The sequence below is a fragment of the Labeo rohita genome, chromosome 10, assembly GCF_022985175.1.
Source record: "Labeo rohita strain BAU-BD-2019 chromosome 10, IGBB_LRoh.1.0, whole genome shotgun sequence".
Lineage (NCBI taxonomy): Eukaryota > Metazoa > Chordata > Actinopteri > Cypriniformes > Cyprinidae > Labeo > Labeo rohita.
In genome coordinates, this window is record NC_066878.1 from 14,236,500 (window position 1) to 14,261,681 (window position 25,182).

Sequence of the window (25,182 nt, forward strand, 5' to 3'; positions counted from 1 at the left end):
TGCCTCACAAAATGCTTCTAACACAATACATTATTTGAAATGGGTTGGAAGTTTTCATGACTTTCAAAAAAATTATATGTATGCACTTTTAAACCCTCCATAATGTCATATCTCACAGATTTCGAAGTGCATTTTTGTGTGTTTTTCAAACTGAGGGACGAGTTGAAATTGTCTGTGGTAATTGCCAACATGCCACAGATGTTGTCCATAGAGCTTAACTTGTAGTGAACTCAGAGCATTCCTTTAAAACTGTTTAGTTACTTTTGAAGACCCCCCAACCTTTTGTTTTGACGTCCTTTCGGGGTGATTCAAGCCGAAATTAAAAGAATCTGCAGCGAACATGTTTCCAAAGGAAGCCATACATGGCAAATGGCGAAAGCCCCGAGTGCGTGTAACCCCCAGGAGAAGGCGAGCGATCCCAGCTCATGCAAAAGCGTAGTGATGGTTTATCCAGGTTAAGCAAATAGCTGTGTTTTGTGCTCTGGGATGACATTGACTGCCAGACTCTATGGGATGATCATTAGAAGCAGCTGTTGGCTTTGCTGCTGCATATTTCCCAGCTTTATTGAATGAAAAAGACTTGCTTTTTTGTCTCCAGCCTTGAGGGGAAGAAAGCCTATTAAAAGCCATAAATAATATGATGCTCTCACAGGATAGCATCTGAGGTAAGATGGGCTCTGTGGTAAACATCCTTCCACATGGGGTTTGGACTCAACTTCTCACACATGCCAAATGCCAATCCTGCCAGATGCGTAGACTCTGAATATGGTGCCGTCACTGTTCCCAGTTCCACGGTGAGGGTTCTGTCCGCCAGTCTTATTAGGAGTGAACAAGCTAGCATGTTAGCACGAAATTATCCCAACTGAGGTCTGCTTGCGCAATCCTTCTGATCTAGATAATGACTAAATAAATCTGACTTTGTTGGTTTGTTCAACATCTCACAGTTTTATCAAACAAATGGCCTTCTTGACTGTGGGTGGGTGGGTGGGTGGGAGTGAAGGAATGCTGTCTGGTAAAGTACTTCTCGAAAATTTGGGTCCAAGAAATGTCCTTTGTAATCGAAGTGAATGACACGAGAATGGTGTATTTAGACACATGCAAGAACATGATGTATCGATATCTGGTACCTTGAAGTGTTAGTTCACCCAAAAATAAAAATTCTGTCATTACTCAGCCCTCAAGTTGTTCTAAACCCGTTTGACCTACAGTACGTACTCTCTTCTAGGAAAAACAAAAGGAGAAGTGAGAGCAGAATGAGAACACTTTTCCATCAAGTGAAAGTGACCAGGAGATATCAAGCTTCAAAAAATTACTAAATCGCCCTAAAATGGTCCATATGACTTTGCTATAGTTCTCCAAAGTATCCTGAAGTCATTTAACATCTTTATGTGATGAACAAACCAAGTTTAGGCTGTAACATCAGTCTTAAAATCTTATTTGCATTTGTGTATATTCTAATACTGCTTAATTTTTTTTCAAAATAAACTTAGATTTAGCTACTCTATGAAAATACGATAATAGCTGATTGACCACCCCTTTAATTAATGTTTATTGCATCATTTTAGTGTCATGTGTGTTACCATGATGGAGTTTCATATTTGAGTGTATGACACTGTGCATCTTCAATATATTGCCATTTTCCACATTCATAACGTGGCTTTTTTCTTTACCACTTGTAATGTTAAAGAGATAGTTCAACCAAAAATGAAAATTCCGTCATTGATTACTCACCGTCATGTCGTTCCAAACCCATAAGACCTTCATTCATATGTGAAACACAAATTAAGACTTCTTTTAAGAAATCAGAGAGCTTTCTTATCTGCATAGACAGCAATGCAACTGTTCAAGGCCCAGAAAGGTAGTAAAGACATCCTTAAAATAGTCCATGTGACATCGGTGGTTCAACCGTAATGTTATGAAACTACAAAAAATAATTTTTGTGTGCAAAGAAAATGACTTTAAGCACCTTGTTTACAAGCCGAGGAATGCACATGTATGTGTCTTGATATTTTTGTGAACTCGCATCGAAAACTGACACAGAATAGAAGAAATTGTTGAATAAAGTTGTTATTTTAGTTTTTCTTTACGTTTAAAAAGTACTCTCATAGCTTCATAATATTACAGTTGAACCACTGATGTCACATGGACTATTTTAACTATGTCCTTACTACCTTTCTGGGCCTTGAACCTGTCAGGTGCGTTGCTGTCTATGCAGGGTCAAAAAGCTTTTGGATTTCATCAAAAATATTTTAATATGTGTCCCGAAGATGAACAAAGGTCTTAATGGGTTTGGAACGACATGATATAACGTTTTTGGATGAACTATCCTTGTAAGGTGGCTGTTAGCAGGATTGCCAGGTCTTTGCAAAAAAACCCCACCCAATTTGCTACTCAAAATGATCCCAGTCGTGTTTCGAGGGGCGTCCCCCAGTATAAAAATACATGTTTTTTTGGCAGGGCTCCCCTGGTAGAATACACATTCCAGGGGCTAAATATCACATTATTGGGGTTGCTTCAACCCGCAGCAACAGTGTTAAAGTAGCCCAATTCTGTGGGAAAACTGAGGACTTGGCAGTCGTTAGTATATTATAAAAGTAAAAACTGGTTTTAGTTTTGTATATTAACATTATTTCAGTTAATTATTATTTTTTTATTATTGTAAATTTAAGTTAAATCTGTAAAATCTGTATTTTTTTACGGTAAAATTCTAGCAACTACAGATTTTTTTTCTTTTCTCTTTTCATTTTGGAACTTATAGGAAAAATTCACTTCCAGAACAAAAATTTACAGATAATTTATTCACCCCCTTGTCATCCAAGATGTTCATGTCTTTCTTTCTTCAGTTGTAAAGAAATTATGTTTTTTGAGGAAAGCATTTCAGGATTTATCTCCATATAGTGGACTTCTATGGTGCCCCGAGTTTGAACTTCCAAAATGCAGTTTAAATGCAGCTTCAAAGGGCTCTAAACGATCCAGTGACCCAGTGTTTACAAAGTGAACGTGCAAAGAAGATCAAATACCTTTTACAAAAAAAAGGTAAAACAGCGATTTTGAAGTTGGAAAAGAAAATGAGATGGGAGTTGTCAACGTACCCTAACTGTCAAGAACCGGAATACACAAAGAGCTAGACAAGATGAGGGTTTGAGGTTAAAAAGTATATAAATTGTAATTTTTTTGGGATCGTTTAGAACCCTTTGAAGCTGCATTTTGGAAGTTCAAACTCGGGGGCACCATAGAAGTCCACTACATGGAGAGAAATCCTGAAATGGTTTCCTCAAAAAACATAATTTTATTACGACTGAAGAAAGAAAGACATGAACATCTTGGATGACAAGGGGGTGAGTAAATTATCTGTAAATTTTTGTTCTGGAAGTGAACTTCTCCTTTAATAGTCATGGTCACCATTCGCGTTCCTTACATGGAAAAGAGCAGCTTAAACATTTTGTAAAACATCTCCCTTATGCACGTTTGAAATAGAGTAAAGAATAACATTTGTGTGTGTGTGAACTGATCCATTAAGCAGGCCACTTGCCACTCTTTTTTGGCCCAAATTCAATGCTGAATCAGATGCGTTTAAATCAGGACAGCATGCAATTCAGTTTCAACATAACCAGGACAGATGATAACTGGCTTGGGTGTCGTGGATCATAGATTTGGCAGGGACGGGATTTGTAGACACACACTGGACTTGATTTGCTCTTGCAAGTCTTGAGATACAGACCTGACCCCTACTGTGAGGTGAGAGCAGATTTTGGCAGAAGAGTAGGATTTCATAAATCAGCTGATGGCCTCTTATACCTCTGGGATATAAACACATCTTTCTCCTATGTTTCGTTTATGACTTTGACAAATTGAAAATGGGCAAAGCTGTGGAGTTGTATTACATTTCGCCACTAACAAGAGAAGTAAATATTTTCAGTTGAATAATCTACTTCATCTATTATTGTATTTTTTTGTATTATTACATTTGGTTTGGAGACTCTGTTTGAGGAGAACTTTCTTCCAGGAATTTTTTTCTCTCTCAGTCTACCCATACTACAGTTTTGGCACTGCAAACTCCCTGATGATTGAGAGAAAAAATCCAGCTCTAAATCTCAAGCCCGTTCTTTCACCATGCGAAAAATATGTAAAATAAAAACTGTTTGTCCAAATTTATGACTGCTCTGTTTTTTTCTGTCATTCTATAAGCCGATATATTGGCTCAAGGGATAGTCAATCTCTTATTTCTATAATCGGGGCCTGACCTTTATACTGAGACAGTCAGTCACTGTGATGCCTGTAGAAAGTGGTATAAACATCTCAATGTCCAAAATGCATCATATGACCTCTGTCAGTGACATGTTTATATCCAATGAGAGGTATATGTAAAGTAAACAAATGATTTATGAAATACTCCAGAGCAGCATGCACTATCTCCATCCATGCAATTGCACTAAATGCCCAATAGAGAGCAGCACCTACTTTACCTGATGGGCATTCCTGTTATGCAGTACCTGTTGACTTGTGTTACTTTACACAAAGAATATTTTTATGAAAGAATTTACAATATGGAAATATGCTCTGGTCAGGCTTATGCACTTCAAGTTTACTATTAATAAAATCTGATTATTGTAACCTAAACAACATTCAAATAAAGAGATAAAATTTACCTGTCCATAGAAAAGTAAGTTAAATCCAATATATTTCACATGAAGATGTAATGAGTAGTAATAGACCCTCCCAGTTAATAGTAGTCAACAGCAATGGCCTACAACACAAAAGAAAAGAACATATGTCTGCCAGGTGATCTGTCTAATGAATCATTACTAAATAAAAACAGAAATTTAAAATGTCTGTATCCACCGTATTTTTCCACTAAGAGTGGGTGCAAGCATTTCTAAATTTTTTATGGGTCTGGCTTCCAGTCTCATCCATGTCCAGCTGTTTTTAGCAGAACAAAACAGCTCATTTTGCTGCTTCATATACCAAATTGGTGTGACTCACCGTATTATTTTAACGTTTTATCTTAATTATGAACACAGTTTCACATAACACAATTTCACAATTTACTGCACGTTCTTATTATTTCCCGATAGCGGCTAATCAACCAGAAATCTCGCCCATAGACTTACTTCCACCTTGAAGAATACTGAATACTGAAGTTGTGAATCTTTCGGGTTTTTTTTTCTTCTTTTTTAGTTTGTCTTCATCTTACCACATACACTTACATATAATGAACATTCTTGGATTCAATGGTCAAAATGATCAGTTATTGTCATGTTTTGAGCTGTACTAATTGCCCGGACCAGGAAAAACATTTGGACTACTATAGACTGCCAAAAGTTATATCAAATCAAGGAGAAGAGTGCTAAAAATTGAGGATCAAAGGGAAACTGAACTAGGATTCCGGGGCAAGAATACTGACAGCATTCGTGTTTGTTCTTATCATTTCCAGTCACGTAGGTGAAATATTAGGCTAACATCTTAATTAATACTACTCATACATATCTTTACCACCTATTAACTTTAGTTTGTCAAAATATTGTGTCCTTCTCTATATGATTTAGCAGCTTCCACGCATTTCTTTCGTGGTTTAGACAGCATAAATTAGCAGAACAATGTATTCAGTAGTACATACGGTGCAAGCCATGCTGTTGTTTACATCCGAGTATTGCCGATATGGACGAGCATCCGGGTAACTGACCAAATCGTGACATAAGTGCAAACCCTCTATTTAGTGTTAATTTATTTTTGACTACTAACTTGATATTAATGAGCAAAAATAATCTTTAATTACTTACAGTGTTGTGAAACGTTCACACGGGTCGCTTTCTTGCATTCAGAAGCTGCGTAACGAATTGTAACAGCGTACTCTCCAGTTTTTTAACGTTAAATCATTTGAATGGAAGGAAGGCTTGTATACATCTATAAACAAGAACGCGTGTTCCTAGAAATAAAAATGTTTTTCTATAAAAGTTTTAAGAACATTTTGTATCGCATACTTTTGGTACACATCACCAAAATGAGAAACATGCCAACACTTACCTCAAGAAAGAGTTGTCTTTCACAATCAAATTAAGCAGAAGAGTTTTTTATTAATTTTTAAATCACTTCACGTTTTCAAATCCTTAACAGCTCAAAGATTAGCTAAACGAGAATGAATTTTCGATTTTTGATTTTCACGTTGCTGAGGTGTGAGGGTAGCAGCCAATGAGCGCGGCGCGGGGCGGAGAGCAGCCGCTGAACATGGAGCTCACTGAGGACACTGATGCAGGCACATACAGCATCACTCACACACACTCTATGGACTGTACGATCAACAATCATCTGCCTGTTTGTCCCGAACACCTGCACCAGGGATACAGTTTGAAAATACAAGTAAGCTTTTGTTTTCACTTTTACGCGATTGTCGAGCGTTTCTCATTCATCATAATGTACGAAGTTAAACAGTGAAAGAGCAACTTCGTTTTCTTCTTTTTGAGTTTGAGTTTATTATTGTACTTTTAATACTATTATATATTAATTTCTAGTGTTCCTGTAATCTCATCCGAATGCCATCATAAAAGCTGAGCATTTGTGACTTTTTATAAACATATATAAAGGGATAGTTCACCTAAAAAATACAATTTTCTCAAAAATCATTTACTCACCCTAAGCCTGTACCAAACCTGTATGAGTTTCTTTCTTTCTGCTGTACATAAACCAAACAGTTGCTGATCTCCACTGATTTACATAGAATGAAAAATAATACTATTCACTATTTCAACAGTGGGGTCCAGAAACTGTTTAGTTAACCACATTATTCAAAAAACTTTCTTTTGTATTCATCAAAATTTTTAAAATCAGATATGGAAAACTGTGGGGTGAGTAAATAATGCCATCATTGACATTTTTGGGTCAAGAATTCAATAACTGATCTTAATGTAATGGATCTTAAGTGTAAAATTATTAAGCAAATATGGATACATAAATGTTTTGGGTATACAATATCATACTGCTGAGTGAGTTCATACATACATAAGACTTTCGCATGACCAAAAATTCTGAACAACAGAGGCATATATGCTGTTGAGACTTCTACAGACTGGAATATTTGGTTATGAAACAAGTGTTCATTCCACACACAGTACATAATCAGAATATGACCATATATATTTGTCTTCAACAGCTGTGTTATGGTGCTGGTAGTTTTGTAGACACATCAGCTGTGTATAGTCTTCTCCTCATCTCAGAAATGGTAGGTTTTGTAGGAATAAAGAGAAAACACCTGCTCTCCTGTGCCTCCTTTCACTGCTATATTTTTCTCCTCACTTCATTCTCCACTATAACATTCATTGAAATAATGGAAATTGCATTTTTTTTCTAACTTAGGGGAAATCAATATGTGGTTCTGGGGCTTACGCGAGGCAAGCAATCACTTTTCCACACATGAAAGAAGAGCGCTATGCTCATCTGCTCAGGCCTTTGTTAGCCTGAGCTTTTATTGACGTGATTAACTTTGACAGGAGAGACTCTGATAAGATCCATCTTTTCAGAAAACTATTTCTGCCCAATTCTTTCCTTCCAATTTCTTTCCTCTCTGATATTTTTATGTAGGATTAGAGCTATTTCAGGGTAATTTGTAAGAGATCTTTCATGTTGGATTTCAGATATTTGGATTTCTCCACTTCCTTTGGAGTTACAAGTGACATCTGATGGAAATCATATGCATTGAGCAAGTCATTCACAGCTTTAATTAAAGTCTCCAATACAGTGTCTGATCAATCATGATATAATTCCCATTTGGTTTCTCAAGCTGCACGTCTCAATTAAAGGTTGCATAAATTGGCAGGGGCAATTGCTATTCTGATCTCCATTTGACCCATTGATTATCATTTAGAGGGGCGTTTGGAGTGGCATTTACTTCAATTCAACCCATAATCCAGTTATTTACTTTTGAGGAGGCTCTATACAAATCTTTACCACAAAAGTGCAACGCAAAAGTGAGAATGCATTTGTTTGCTTTTAAGAGAGGATTTTGGATTATTGAGTTTAAAATCAGGATGCTGCAGGGTGTTATTTTATTTTTGGGGGGCATCAGAGGGTCACAGACATTCTGAAACATAATTTCAGCTTGCAAACAACTTGTCTGAAATAGTTATGGGAAATATAGATGGTTTGAATATACCTCAAGGGTGAGAAGAAAGGGTTTGAAAACAACCTTAATTTTTTTTTTTTTATATAAAACTCTTTTATCATTATTCAAATTTCAGTTGGCAATGTCCTTGAATTGCGAATGAGCCCTAAGCAGTTGTTTCCTCAGATCTGGTCCTCCGAAGTAAAATCTAGAGCACCATAATATCTCCCATGACAATCTCAAAATGGTTGCGAATGACTAAAGCTTCATCAAAGCAAGTGAAAACAGGACAATTATACTTATATTATATATTTTTAAAGAAAATATGCTGATTTGTGTGTGTTCGTACTTTTTCTTTAAAAATTATTATAAGTTCTGATTTAATTATGCTTGTTGAATTTGTTAAATCATCCTAAAAATGTAAATTTTGATCATTTACTCTTCCTCCAAACCCTACACTGTAAAAAATGCTGGGTTAAAAACAACCCAACTTGGGTTATTTGGCAACCCAGTGTTGGGAGATTTTGGACAAAACACATGATGGGTTATTTTAACCCAGCTGGTTGGGTTACATGTTTTTACCAAACATGCTGGGTTATTTTATTTAAGTCAACTATTATTTAAAAATGATTATATTGCTGGTTTAAAATGGTATGGAACTTAAAAAAGACACACAAAATTACTAGAAGCAACAGCAATAATCAAAACATAGATATTTATTATTAAACAAGAACACATGGACAAAATACAAGAAAAACTGAATTTATTTTGGTGAATACAGCATAGTTTACAATATTATATGCATTTAAACTCGTTTAACAAGCACTTCAGACAAAAAACTTAACATTTAAAAGTAGCATTTTAATTTTAGTGTATACAACCATTCTCTAATCGCTTTTTACAGAAATAGTGCTAATGACTGTGCCGGTGTGTCGCTGAAATCTGAGCCAGTGAAGGGCTGCTGTTCGCCGGGTTAACTGCGAACTTCAGACCGTGGCCTCGAGTTTCACTCGTAGCTGAAAGATACTGACTGACTCCAAAACCTGCCCATAAACAAACAGTACTGACATTAGAGAACATCAAATTAAGTTAAACTCAGTACTATAATGAATAAAATCTATTTATTTTATGCAAGGCAAAAGGCGTTTCCATCATGCGAGGTGACTGCTGCTGACGCAGCTGACTGACATCTTGTCCTTATGTTGCGTTGCATAAAAAATGCAATTTACAGCACAGTAAAGACGTTATAAATTAAATAAAATGTGTACAAATCTTTATTTAGCTGAAGACAGGCACCAAATCGGCGGCGCTGACAACGGCTCTCTCCTGTAGAGGACTCAAAAAGCCCACTCTCTGACTGTAACTCAGCAGCTGGGTTGTTTCGTCAGAGACGGGCTTAATCCAGCAATTGGGTAGAAAAAATAACCCAGCGTTAAAAATGACCCAGCAACTTTACACGTTACAGAAAAACTACCCAGCACCTGGGTAAAAATATAAAAAAACAACCCAATAAAATGACCCAACAGGCTGAAACCAGCATTTGGTTAAAAAAATAACCCAGCATTTTTTTAGAGTGTATGAACACAAAAGATATCCGAAACATATCCTTACAATGAAAATCAATTTCAAAACCATTGACTTTCATTGTATGTGCAAAATCTGTAAAAACATTCTTCAGAATCTTTTTTGGTGTTCCACAGAAGAATTAGGTTTTGTAAATGATGTGTGAATTTTAATTTTAAAAAGGAACATTTTCTGAAGTTGTACACACCCCTCAGGCCATCCAAGATGAGATGAGTTTCATCATCTGAACAGATTTGGAGAAATTCAGCGTTACATCACTTGCTCATCAATGAATATTCTGCAGCGAATGGGTATCGTCAGACTGAGAGTCCAAACAGCTGATAAAAACATCACAATAATCTACAAGTAATCAACACCACCCCAGTCCATCAGTTAACATCTTGTGAAGCAAAAAACTTTGAATTTGTAATAAACAAATCCATCATTAAGATGTTCAAAGCATTGTTTCTGGCTAAAATATGAGTACTCTATTCATCAGAGAAATATGCATGACATGTAAAAATAAAATGCCCTAATAAAGGCCTAATACATCTTGCAAACACACATTAATTGATGGACTGATGTGGATTATTGTGATGTTTTTATCAGTCGTTTGGACTCTCATTCTGACGACACCCATTCACTACAGAGGATCCATACTTGAGCAAGTGATCTAATGCTAAATTTCTCCAATTCTGTGCTGATGAAGAAACAAATTCACCTACATCTTGGATGACCTGAGGGTGAGTAAAATTTCAGGACATGTTCATTTTTGGGTGAACTATTCCTTTAAGATCCCTGTCAGGTGCTAGGAGCTTTCCAAATGAGCGTATGGCTCAAATGGATGACCTCACCTCCTTCTGTCATTAAAAATCTCTCTATGACCCACAGTCGTTTTGCAGTGTCTAGATGATTAAAGGTCACTATAAGGTTAACATCAGATGGTCCCAGATCAGCATTAAAAAGTATCCGCTGCTTTTCTCCTCCAGGCGCAGCAGCAAGTTGGTGCCTCTTTTGACACGGAGCGGTGCCAGATTTATCTCTCCTCTTGTCTGTCTCATTATACCCCCTCCTCTCCAACATCCCTCTCCTTTTGCCAAATCCAAATGTCACAGATTTCATCAGTTTGCGCAAAGAATGTCACTGTATGATAAACTCAAAATGTCACAGCGATGAAATCTTACATGATTGATGTTGCCGAGGTTATGACTCCACAAATACACTGCAAATGGTTTGATTAGCCAATCAAGCTGTGTTTGGATTATTTATACTATTGAAAAGTGTGAGTTGAGGATATTAGCTAAACCTCTCTAGTGTGAGGCATTGCTAATGAATGTGTGACCAATCATGTTATGTGCTTAAAAATGAGTAATTGTCATAATACTCCTCTTCAGATGAAATCTACAGAAGTGGATCCGGGGTTATTCACTGACAGCTACTGCAAAGTGTGCAGCGCTCAGCTTATCTCTGAGTCACAGAGAGTCGCCCACTATGAGGTGAGTAACGCGCACACACACGTTCACATAAAGCATAAACATTTGCTTATACACGTTAATTTGATCCGCTGTCAATAATGTTCTACGGTCTGCTGCGCACTTTCTTAAATGAGGGCAGATAAGTAGGTTAATTAGATTTTTGCTGCTAATATTCATATGCAATTAAAAAGGGGGATGAATTTCACCCACCATCAATCACGCTAAGTAAATAAATTTATTTCTGATAATATCAAGCTAGATATGTGAGTAGGTGGATACACAACCTACGTAGATATCCCACTATCTCACCCATAGGAAAGAAATCATCAGTGAGATCAGAAATGAAAATTATAGGGATAGTTCACCCAAAAATGAAAATTCTGTCATTAATTACTCACCTTCATTTTGTTCCAAACCCGTAAGACCTTCGTTCATCTTTGGAACACAAATGAAGATATTTTTGATGAAATCCAAGAGCTTTCTGACCCTGCATAGACAGCAACACAACTGACACATTCAAGACCCAGAAAGGTAGTAAGGACAACAATAAAATAGTCCATGTGACATCAGTGGTTCAACCGTAATGTTATGAAGCTACGAGAATACTTCTTGTATGCAAAGAAAACAAAAATAAAGACTTTATTTAACAGTTTCTTCTTTTACCTATTAGTCTTCGATGCGCGTTCACAAGAGTATCACAACGCATATGTGTGATGCTGCAGGCACAAGAAACCGATGTTCTGATCGGTTTCATAAACTTATGTTTGAAGCACAGATGTCACATGGGCTAATTTAGCAATGTCCTTACTACCTTTCTGGGCCTTGAAAGTGTCAGTTGTGTTGCTGTCTATGCAGGGTCAGAAAGCTCTCAAATATTATCAAAAATATTTTAATTTGTGTTCCCAAGATGAATGAAAGTTGACATGAGGGAGAGTAATTAATGACAGAATTTTCATTTTCAGAATTTTCAATTTACTCATCCCTATGTCATTCAAGACGCTCATGTCTTACTTTCTTTAGTTGGAAAGATATGAAGGTTTTTGAGGAAAAGATTCCAGGATTGTTCTTCATATAGTGGACTTCAATGGGAGCCAATGGGTTGAAGGTCCAAATTGCAGTTTCAATGCAGCTTCAAAGAGCTCTACACAAAAGTTGCCTAGGAAAATAAAGTTCTTATCTAGGGAAACGATCGGTCATTTCCTAAAAAAAATAAAAATAAAAAAATTATATACTTTTTAGCCACAAATGCTCGTCTTGCACTAGCTCTACTTCAAGCATTATGTAATCTCACTGGACATAGGGCCCTATGATTTCCACGATGTGGAAAACGTGGACGGAATCGCAGAATCCAGTCAAAAAAATGGAATGTACAGTTTAGCGCAGAATGTCATGGAATTTGTCAAAGTTTGGATTAATTAATCAAAAGTAGGTCACCACTTAAATCAAATCGCGATATGGACTAGTATTTGTAAATATTAAGCCGCAAAACAACTTCCAAACAACAATTTACAAATAATTTACTCACCCCCTTGTCATCCAAGATGTTCATGACTTTCTTTCTTCAGTCGTAAAGAAATTATGTTTTTTGAGGAAAACATTTCAGCATTTTTCTCCATATAATGGACTGATATGGTGCCCTGATTTTGAACTTCCAAAATGCAGTTTAAATGCAGCTTTAAACAATCCCAAATGTGGTTGTAAATGATCCCAGCCGAGAAAGAAGGGTCTAATCTAACGAAACGATTGGTTATTTTAATAAAAATAATACAATTTATATACTTTTAACGCCAAAAGCTCATCTTGTCTTACTCTGCCTGGACTGTTTTTGTTCTGATTCATGACAGTTAGTGTATGTCGAAAAGCTCCCATCTCATGTCCTCCCTCAACTCCGAAATCGTCCTATATCGCTGTTTTACCTTTTTTGTTAAGGGTGTTTGATCTTCTTTGCATGTTCACTTTGCAAAGACTGGGTCGGAACTTCTGCAGTGATGTAGGATGATTTTGAAATGATTTTTGAAGTTGAGGGAGAAAATACGATTGGAGTTATACCCTAACTGTCTTGAGTCGGAATACACAGAGAAGACCCTTCTTCCTCGGCTGCAACGTTATCGTTTACAACCACATTTGAGATTGTTTGAAGCTGCATGGAAACTGCATTTTGGAAGTTCAAAATTGGGGCACCAATCCATTATATGAAGAAAAATGCAGAAATGTTTTCCTCAAAAAACATAATTTCTTTACGACTGAAGAAAGACAGACATGAACATCTTGGATGACAAGGGGGTGAGTACATTATATGTGAATCTTTGTTTTGGAAGTGGACTTCTCCTTTAAATATGAATTCTGCATGTTTTTGTGTTAATGAATGGCGCAGATGGGCGGTTTTGTCTACTACTAGTACTGAAGCGTGCATGACACTTGCGGTGATATTAGCGTCTGCTGTCTCACTAAATGAGGACATAAATACAAGAACAACATCTCCAGAACTGCTCTGAGAGTCGCTTCATGAGCATTTTACTATTTCATTCAAGTAAAACTTACAGAAATTTAAAGGTATTCTCAGCAAACCGGCAAAATAAAAGTTTAACGTGAAGACATTGTGGCAGGAATACATTACAATTGTTCAGCAGAATGTATGTAATACTACTACTACTAAAATTATTAAAACCTTATTTATAAGTAATAATCATATATTTCTTCAATGTTTTAATTGCAATTAATAGTAAATCCCCTTTATTTGCCAAAAATAAAATTTGTTTAATTTTTATTAATTAGAAGATAAATTAAATTAATGTTTCATGCCTTCATTTTATAACCAGAAAAATGCAAATACACAATTTCTGAGAAAAATAAACATTTCACAAGGCTATTGTAAGAATAAATGAAACTTGTTTTACTGCATTCAAATAATTAGACATGCTAGAACACAGAATTTGGTAACAATAAAACATAAGGTGGGCAAAAGTAAAACATTTCATGTAATTTTTGTTAAAACTTTTAATAAACTGATGTTAAATTGTTGAGGTTTTGTGATTTTAATTAATTAGGCATGCTTTTTGATTAATAACATTTTATTTAACCATTAAAAAGGAGTCCAGAAAAATTAAAATGGAAAAAAACAGAATCAAGAGAAATTAAAACGGAATTTGGAAAAAAATAAAATGGAATTTGGGAAAAAATAAAACCGATTTCATAGGGCCCTAATGATGTAGGCGGAAGTACCGACCCAGTGTTTACAAAGCGAACGTGCAAAGAAAGTCAAACGCAACAAAAAAAAGAAAAACAAAGATGTCTGAAGATTTTGAAGTTGGAGGAGAAAATGAGAGTTTTTCACCCTATCCAGCCTTTTTGCACCGAAGTACACAAAGAAGTAAACGTGTGTGATTTTTCAACCTGATTACGCAATGTGTGAAGTTGTGGGCGCGCATCACAGAGCTAGTGCAAGATGCGCACTTGATGTTAAAAAGTATATCATTTTTACTTTTTTTACAAAACGACAGATCATTTTGCTAGATAAGACTCTTATTTCTCAGTTGGAATTGTGTAGAGCCCTTTTAAGCTGCACTGAAATTGCAATTTGGACCTTCAACTGGCTCAGCCCCATTGAAATTCACTATATGGAGAAAAATCCTGGAAAAATTTCTTTTCTACTGAAGAAAGAAAGACATGAACATCTTGGATGACATGAAGGTAAAGTAAATTATCAGGAAATTTCTTCATATTAATCATTCATATTAATATATTAGTTAATATAATAATATAATAGTTATTAATATTTTTGTGGAAACCATTATATATTTCTTTCATGATTCTTTAAAGAATAGAAAGGTCAAAAGAACAGCATTTATTTGAAATAAAAATATGAATTTCTTTCAAAAAATCGATACTGACCTCAACTTTTTTTTTAACAGTAGCATTAATACTGAGAATTTTATTTATACCGTGGTTATTATTTGCTTGGTTATGTCTGTCTTGGTTAAGCGCATTTATATTTGTTCTAAAACAACAGTCTCTTAGGAGCCCAAATAAACACATTTGAACCATCACAGATGCAAGTCACATGACTAATTTCGATTAATACACTAACGGTGCATGAGGGGGTACACAAATAACCCTCTTTGTGTAAGCATTTTAGTACATTTAAAAAAAAAGTAATTGCTTTTGTTTATTTGCATCAGTTAACGGTTCGCCGATGCATAAACCCCAGCGGGATACGCCATTAGCGGGGCACATATGGATCACTAGCAGCGCATTGTCAGCTTTGTCTTTTTAAAACTCTCAATTTTCGCAGCAGCTTGCTATAGGAGCCACATTGTTCCTGGCAATTTCCGAGCTGTTTTCGAAGGCAGGATCCAAGTCAGATAATCACATAGCATTGGATATCTGCGTTTGTGATTTGCCAGGCCAAGTTCAAAATCTCAGCAGTTCAAAAAGTCACTGCTTCTCAGAAACAACCAGCTGTTCTTCATTCGCTCTAAACGACCTGAGGAATTAGATGTGCTGGTCTTCATATTGCAGACCAATCATCCAGGGTTCCAGACCAGCTGAGGCTCCCTAATCATGATATCAGATATGATATGGCTGTTTGTCCAAAATAGGACTTTTTGGCTTGAATAGCCCAGTGGTTTTTGTCTGCTTTTTGCAGTTCGTTCTGATGCATCGACTAAGACAGTGGTTGATTCATATGACAGCTTCTTGCATCATATGTCATTATCTCAGCCACAAACGGAGATGTCTTAATTATTGCCTCTTAAATTTGCCTGTCGTTCTCCTTCTCCTGAGGGAACGGAGCCATGTGGTCGACACTTGCGCTGGCTAAGAACCAGCTGTTAGCTTGTTAACCCAATCTACAGTCTGGTCTCGTCTGCAATATCATGTCTCTCATGTTTAAATGATGAGGCTTTCAACATGAGAAGTTCAGATTTGATCTGACCTTCTTGTCGCTTGGCATGGCCATGCAGGATAGCTGTTGATACATGGATTGGATGCGTTCTTGACAGTGTTTCCAAATGAAAAATCATATTTAGAGATCTGTAGGTCACAATCGGGTTAAATATATTTCTCCAAACAAACAGTTTGGGATGATAACTTATCATTAACATGATTAACAGGAGGTGACATTTACAACAGGAGGTGTAATTTTCCATTTATTTTCTCTATAGACGTTTCGGTAAAGAGTTGGAAGCCTTGAACTGAACCAAACAGCTTCAAGATGAATCATTTAAACATCTGAATCAAAGAATTATTGCAAAGAAAGACAACAAGTTACAAAACCATATTGAGAAATTGCTTTTCTATCAACTCTCAGAAGGTTTTAGCATGAAAATGATTATGAAAATGTTATGTATTTGGTCTTGGTGGAATAGATCTGCTGCGCTGCTGAATTGCTGCTACTGTTATTGCTGTAGTTGTAAAGTACAGAAACTTGCTACTGCCAATGCATACACTGTAAAACAATCGAACAAAAAAAAAAAACAATTTGTTGAGTCAACTTAAAATAATTTGTTACCCTGCAGACTTAAAATTTTAAGTTCAGTCAACTCAAATGAGTTTAGTCAACTTGAAATGTTAAGTTGTACTAAGTGAAAACTTTTAAGTTGACAAAACAAACAAATTTGGTTTGTTAAACTTAAAAGCTGTGCTTGTTACCCAGCTGACTTAAAATTTTAAGTTGAATGAACTTGAATATCTAAGTTGTCACTCACAACATTTCAAGTTGACTAAACTTTTTTGAGTTGACTGAACTTAAAATTGTAAGGCAGCTGGGTAACAAATTATTTTAAGTTGACTCAACAAATTGTTTTTTACAGTGTACGCCAATACGGTGCTTTGTGTATTTAAGACATACTGCTTCTGTCGACGCCAACAGCCTTGTGGTTAGTGCGTTGATATGCTGCGCAACTGGCATAAAAAACATAAAAATATCTTTAAAAAAGACATACAGTACTGCTGCTGCACAAACAGCACATCTAATAACTCTAGCAGATCTATACAGGTGGAGCTGGGGAGGTGGAGGGTTTCAGAGGAACTTTGAAAGCGCACTGCGAACTGCTCCGGTGAATGCTAACCAGCCGTTTAAATGTCATTGGCTGTGTATGCAACATGAACCAATGAGCTTGTGCCAGCTTTGTGTTGAGGATCCATTAGCCTGCACCATGTAGAGTTTCATGACAGAACTTGGCATTAAGTTTTGCAAATGACGTTATTAAGTCCGAAATTATTTGAAAACATTTTCTCAGTTATTACTTATAAGTATAAAATGGCATATATTTGACATTAATTGCAGAGTGTTGCAAGTTTAACAGGAAAGAAAATGTTAAAAATATATTCTATACACTACCAGTCAAAAGTTTTAGAACTGTAAGATTTTTAATGTTTTTTTAAAGAAGTCTCTTCTGCTCACTAAGCCTGCGTTTATTTGATCCAAAATATAGCAAAAACAGTAACATTTTGAAATATTTTTACTTTTTAAAATAACAGCTTTCTATTTGAAAATATTTTAAAATGTAATTTATTCCTGTGATCAAAGATGAATTTTCAGCATCATTACTTCAGTCTTCAGTGTTATATGATCAACATTCTGATTTGCTGTCCAAGAAACATTTATTATTTATTTAATTTAAAACAGTTGAGTACATTTTTTCAGGATTCTTTTATGAATAGAAAAATACAAAGATCACCTTTTGTATCAGTATACACTATACAATTCAAAAGCTTGGGGAAAGTTTTTTGAGCAGCAAATCAGAATATTAGAATGATTTCTGAAGGATCATGTGACTGGAGTAATGTTGCTAAAAATTCAGCTATAAAATCACAGGAATAAATTGCATTTTAAAATATAATCAGTTAGAAAACTGTTATTTTAAATAGTAAAAATATTTCAAAATGTTACTATTTTTGCTGTACTTTGGATCAAATAAATGCAGGCTTGGTGAGCACAAGTGTCTTTAAAAAACATTAAAAATCTAACAGTTCAAAAACTTTGACTAGTAGGGTATAAGAATGTTTATTTGTGTATATGTGTATTATATTAATATATATTGTGTATATGTGTATTATATTATATTACATTATATTATATTATATAACTGTAACAGTAAAAATATCAAATATTTAGGAAAAAATATATTATTTATATTACGATTTTATTTATGTATAATGTAAAAAAAAGTAACAGTAAAATGTATCAACTATTTATGGAAAAAAAAAAATATATATATATATATTCAAGAAGGTGATATGCATATTTTTGGTAAAATACTGTTAAAATTATAACAATATGAAGCAGGAAAAAGTATGAATAACTTCTAGGGTATTGATTAAGACTTCAAATAGGTTGATATATTAACTTTATAGAATTTAATGGAATAAACAATTAGGTACTGTAAAATATGCAGTCACCAAAGTGTAAAATCTGTAACATCATCACTGTTTTTTTATCTTAAATGTACAATTTTACACTACATATTTTTAGGGTGTAAAGACGCTCAATTATGTTGTTAGTAATGGTTTTTGTGAGCGCACAGTCACTGCAGAGATTTGTTTTATCTTATTTCTTGTTAACAGCGACTTTTCTGATAGGTGGATCTTTCTTTATGCTTATAGTGTAGTGCAGTTTTTCAATTCAACACTTTCTACAAAAGCTGTAACAACAACATGTAAGGTCTGTATTGAAAGGTTTATATTTTTATTGCTAAAAATAATAAAAATGAACGTGAGTTGCATTTACAGAGCCCTACAGTTGTGCTCTGTAGCCATCAAATGCATCGTAAAGCGTACTGCAGTTTCCCCATTACAACCCGGTGACACATCTGCTTTTAGTTTTCTTCCTTTTTCCTCACAGAATTCAGAAAACAAAGCCCTGAGGTGCAAGCTTGTTATTGTCAGCTGGTTGGTGCTATAATGAGGATGGTAGAAGTTTGCTGGAGAGAGAGCGATGAGGCTGTGTGGTCATGCATTTAATGAGACCGATCTGTGTGCCACCACCCCGCTGTGAAGAGTCTAGCTTACTAGAAAGAACAAACTCAACGCCTATCTGGGGATGTTGTGGCGTCTTTATAAACTATGGGTAAATGCAGCCACAATTCAAGTGATTCAGTTGACCTGTTCAGGGTCAGATACTTTAAATTAGAGGCCTGATATTGCATCAGTGGGTTGAAATGATCAGACGAACAAGACGAGAGAGAACAGGTGAGGGATTGCACAGGGCTGACTGAACACAACTTGATGGGATCAAGAGTGTCCCGGGTCAATTAGCACCTCACTGCTCTATTTCAAAGCTCCTCGTAGAGGTGAAAATTTACTCTAGTGAATGAGAACACAGGTGCAGGTGGAATATCAATGGATCAGATTGGCCTGACACAAGGTCTGCTTGACTAAATACACACAGCTTTAGTAATAGTGTTTGCAAAGTGATTGGAACAGTTAGTTTGAGTTGTAAAAGGAGCAGTGTAGCCTTACTCTCCCTCATGTCGTCCCAAACCCAAATTTCTGTAGCAAACAAATGAAGAAGATATCTTGAAGAACATCTTGAAGAACTACTCATCCCATGAAGAACTGCAATGACATGTGACCCTGGACACAAAACTAGTCTTAAGTAGCATGGGTATATTTGTAGCAATAGCCAACAATACATTGTATGGGTCAAAATTATTGATTTTTCTTTTATGCCAAAAATCATTAGGATATTAAGGATCATGGTCCATGAAGATATTTTGTAAATTTCCTACTGTAACTATATTAAAACTTCATTTTTGATCAGTAAAATGCATTGCCAAGAACTTAATTTGGACAACTGTAAGGGCAATTTTCTCAATATTTTGATTTTTTTGCACCTCAGATTCCAAATTTTGAAACAGTTGTATCTCTGCCAGCAAACCATACATCAATGGAAAGCTTATTTAGCTTTCAAATGAAGTATAAATCTCAGTTTCAAAAAACTGACCCTTATGACTGGTTTTGTGGTCCAGGGTCAGATATAATTTCTCTTAAAATAAGCAAAATTATAGTAAAATAGAAAATGTTACTAAATTAGTCATTGATTGTAAGTGTAAAATACCATATAGAATAATATTTAATCATTTAATTCAAACATATACTGTTATAAACTTGATATTACAAGGTATAAGTTTATAAAGTTATAAAAATGAAAAGAAAATGTTTGGCAGAATGTTCATGCTGCTGTTTTCTAGGGCTGGGTTACAAATATTGATTTCTGGATTTTAATTGATTCTCATTTTTACAAGACGATATTAATTCAAAAATCCACAGAATCTATTAGCTTTTCAGTTAAAGGAGAAGTCCACTTCCAGAACAAAAATTTACAGATAATGTACTCACCCCCTTGTCATCCGAGATGTTCATGTCTTTCTTTCTTCAGTCGTAAAAAAGTGTTTTTTGAGGAAAACATTTCAGGATTTTGATATAGTGCCCCGAGTTTGAACTTCCAAAATGCAGTTTCAAACGATCCCAAATGCGGTTGTAAACCGGAAAGAAGAAAGAAGGGTCTTATCTAGTGAAGTGATCGGTTATTTTCATAAAAATAATACAATTTATATACTTTTTAATGAGTTTTTCGACATACCCTAACTGTCTTGAGCCAGAATACACAAATTTCAGGGAGAGAAAGGCAAGACGAGCATTTGAGATTAAAAAGTATTTAAATTGTATTTTTTAAATGAAAATAACAGATCGTTTTGCTAGATAAGACCCTTCTTCCTCGGCTGGGATTGTTGCATTTTGGAAGTTCATACTCAGGGCACCATAGCAGTCAACTATGTGGAGAAAAATCCTGAAATGTTTTCCTCAAAAAACACAATTTCTTTACGACTGAAGAAAGAAAGACATGAACATCTTGGATGATCAGGGGGTGAGTACATTATCTGTAAATTGTTGTTCTGGAAGTGGACTTCTCCTTTAATGTAGGGCTGGCCTCTACTAAAGATTTTTTTGGTCGACTAGTAGTCGTTCATTTTAAGCATTAGTCAACTATTAGTCGCACATTTGTTAATAAACCATATGAATCATAATAATGAGCCTTTAATTGCCTGCATAGCCTAAAAAGCGCTCAGGCGCACGCAAAAAAGCTTGCCACAGCACACCAGCAGATAATATAATAATGAATGTTTCAGGGAAAAACAACAAGGAGACTGCATTAACCGTTTAATAATCTATTGACAAACTAGCACTTTCTTTGTTGTCGCTTCAAGAGATGAAGTCGTCTCCGACTCGTCATCGCCACAGAAGCGTTACGCCTGTATGCACGTTTTCATGGTTCATTTGAAAGTAGACATTTCACTCAATAGATATATTTTTTCATGTCTGTAACTGTAAGGCAAGTATACATAGTTTCGAAGTTTCGCTCTCAAGTTCACAGAGACCTAGACGGCAGAAAGCGCATCCTGTTTGCGTTCATTATTTTACAAAAGCGCAACGTTTTGTTGTTATTGTGAGTGCACACACATAAACGTAGAGTCTTTACAGATTCGAAAGATGTGTTATTTTTATCTGTATGACCAAAAATGGAGTCTTTTAAGAGCAAGTGACCGCACCAGCGCCGCCGTCTGTCATGCAGTGAGCGTGCTACTCTTCAGCTTCCACACTCCTCACAGACACTTCAATAGTGCACATTTTTAGTCGACTATTAGGGGGCAGTCCTACTTTAATGTCTGATGATTCATCTTTCTGCCTTTTAGATTTCCAAAATCCTTTGTCTTCCAGGCATCATATTTTACATTTTACAGTGGCTTAAAGGGGGATATAACTCCACATCATTTTTATGCAGATTTACTGTTTTGGGGGCAGATATCTCTCTGGTGGTTGATAATGGATTGGAGGACCCTTGGTGAGAATTACTCTTCTGGTGCCTTTTCACTGTTCATATGCCTGGGCATTCATCTGCTGCACAACAATCAATATGGACCTTTATCCACCCACCAGAGCGATCATTCGGAGCCTAGACTGGGGCATATCAAGCTTTAAAAAATGAAAGCAGTGGCCTATAATCTTGTTCCTGTAGCTCTGATGAGAATTGTTCGGGGCCTGACATCGCTTAGTTTGATAATCAATGGCGAGTTGTTTTTCTGTCAACACTGGAATGAAATGGGCTGGTTGCGAAACCACCTCTCATATATTGTCCCGTCTCTCTTATTTTCTTGCAGAGTCGAAAGCATGCGAACAAGGTTCGTCTGTATTATATGTTACACCCAGTGGATGGTGGCTGTCCTGCAAAGAAGCTTCGAACAGACGATGTAAGTGAAGGTATACACATATTTCGCATTGATAGTGGTACATTACAGAAAAAATAGTAGCACCGATTCCAAGCCACTTTCCTTCTGAACAATTGAAGCTGGCAGTTTCATTACTCCTTCGAGGAGCCCAGATGTAGCTACCACAGGAAAACCGTTTTATGTCCACAATGTATTGATTGACATGGATGACCTGCTCGTCTAAGCTTATTACTTCTGCTCAGTCCCACATCTCTCACATTTCAGGCTGTCATTGGGATGTAGTGATGAAGCGGATCTTTTAAAAGTAGGAAGAATGACCCAATCCATTTTGTTACATCTTTCACATGACACGCTGTCACTTCAAGTCTAGAGGGTCACACAAGACTGGGTGTGAATGGATATAGTTAGAATATTTTTGCGAACTATGCCTGCAGTTTTGTTCTTAGGGGTCTGTTTCCTACCAAAGCAACTTACAAACAAAAAAAAAAAATATATATATATATAAAAATAATATAATATAATATAATATATTATAATAATTTAATATAATATAATATTGCATATTATTATAATATATAATGATGCAAATATTTAAAATTGGATTGATTTTTATATATTTTTTAACGTTATATATTGTTAAAATAAAAATAATCATATGAATATTTACATTTTCAAATGATTTATTTTTATACATGTTTTTATATTATATATATTGATAAGTAATAATACAATAAAATATGTAAATAATACAATACGATATAATATAATAATGCAAAAATTTAAATTTAAAATTTAAATAATTTTTATATATTTTTTATTTTATATATTGTTAAAATATATAATATAATATAATATAATATAATATAATATAATATAATATAATGGTGCAAATATTTAACAAGATTTATTTTTATACATATTTTTTTATAAATTATAATGTTTTATACATATTTTGTATATTATATATTATTGAAATATATAATATAATATAATAATGTAATAATGCAAATATTTAAAATGTAATTTTTTTAAATATATTTTTATATTATATATTGTTAAATATTAAATATATTATATTATATTATATTATATTATAATGGTGCAAATAGTTAACAAGATTTTTTAACATATTTTATATATATATATATATATATATATATATATATATATATATATATATAATAATTTTTAAACCATTTTTTATAGATTTTTATTTTATATATTGTTTAAAGATTTTATATAATATAATATAATATAATATAATATAATAATGGTGCAAATATTTAACAACATTTATCTTTATAGATATTTTTATAAATGATTTATTTTTATACATATTTTGTATATTATATATAAATGAAATATTTGCATTATTATATTATATTATATTATATTATATATTTAAAATGTAAAAAATGTATATACTTTTATATTATATATTGTGAAAATATAATATAAATATAAATATAATATAATATAATATAATATAATATAATAATGGCGTAAATATTTAAGAAGATTTATTTTTATGCATGTTTTTTTTTATAAATGATTTATTTGTATACATATTTTGTATATTATATATCAAAATATATAATATAATATAATATAATATGATATGATGATGCAAATTTTTACAATGAAATGAATTTTCATACATTTTTTGTATTATATATTTTAATATTTTTTATATTTAAAATATAAGTGATTTATTTTTGTATATATTATATTATATCTGTATTGTCAATTTATGGCTGAATATTTTTATATGATTGTCATACAATTAGTAATGATGGGAATGAATGGAGGAGCACCATTATCAAACCTCTTTTATAGTATTTGGACTGTTCATACAGTAAAAAGAGGACTTACAGGACAGTGGGATATATGCAAGAGACACAGTTGTCCTGGAGTTCAGAAAATTTTAGACCTGATCCACGAATTTAATAATTCAAGCATTTTGAGGGAATGTCAGAAGCTGTTCCACAGGGAACAAGGGGTGTTGTGGGGTGCAGATGGCAATACAGACTGTTGTTTTTTATTCAGTTAAATGTAATCGTTGCCTGCACCTGTGTTTTACCCTAGTTCTTTCCCCTCTTTCATGAAAGAAAAGTCCTGTGATGGCACTGTGTGGTTGTCTCAAGCCCAGCTGCAGACCTCTTGAAAACATTTGTGTTGACCTTTCCTTCTGAAATGAATTTAGGTTTCTAATGAGTGTTAGATAACACTTGACTTTTTAAATAAAAAAAAACAGACCAACCCCCACATAAAGCATCTGAAAACATTTGAGCCTCTGCTCCTCGTGTATTTATATGGTTTATCTCATAATATAAACTTGTGTCAGTTTAGGACGCCATGTTTGTTGTTTGTCGAGGCAGTCAGCAATATTAAAAATTCCCCTGAAATTAAAAGGGATGTCGTGATGTGTTGACTATTTCCAGCCAAAGTCAATGTCTAAATGGACGTTCACGGTTTAGCTGGATGTTGGTGAGGTCTTTCCCCTCGGGAGAGTAAATAAAGACATTATGGTGTGTCAGGAGAGGAATAACAAGAAGCAGAATGAGTGGACACAGATCGATGCCTGCGGCATTTCTCATGTGGAGAGAAGACAGACCTCAGTCCAAGCGCAAGGCTTCCAAAACAATTAAAGCTCAGAAAGTCAATTAAGATCTCATTATTTAATGCATAATCAAACATTTCATGCAAAAAAACAATAAAATGAAGACCTTTTGATTTCTTACCATAAAATGAGAGTGTTTGATGAGAGTGATCGATTGTATTATGATACTTTTGGGTATTTTTGGGGGGGTTATATTCCTGA

General features: G+C 34.6%; 1 protein-coding gene across 1 annotated transcript in view; it reads left to right on the forward strand.

The window, feature by feature from the left end:
- The first annotated feature begins 6,199 nt into the window (after nt 1-6,199).
- The window catches only part of LOC127172507 (zinc finger matrin-type protein 4), a 46,146-nt gene continuing 27,163 nt past the window's right edge, over nt 6,200-25,182 (forward strand). Inside the window, exons 1-3 of the mRNA XM_051121804.1 lie at nt 6,200-6,357; nt 11,053-11,154; nt 22,293-22,382. Of these exons, the coding sequence (XP_050977761.1) occupies nt 6,226-6,357; nt 11,053-11,154; nt 22,293-22,382 (324 nt within the window). The 5' untranslated portion in view covers nt 6,200-6,225. The remainder of the gene's footprint in view (nt 6,358-11,052; nt 11,155-22,292; nt 22,383-25,182) is intronic.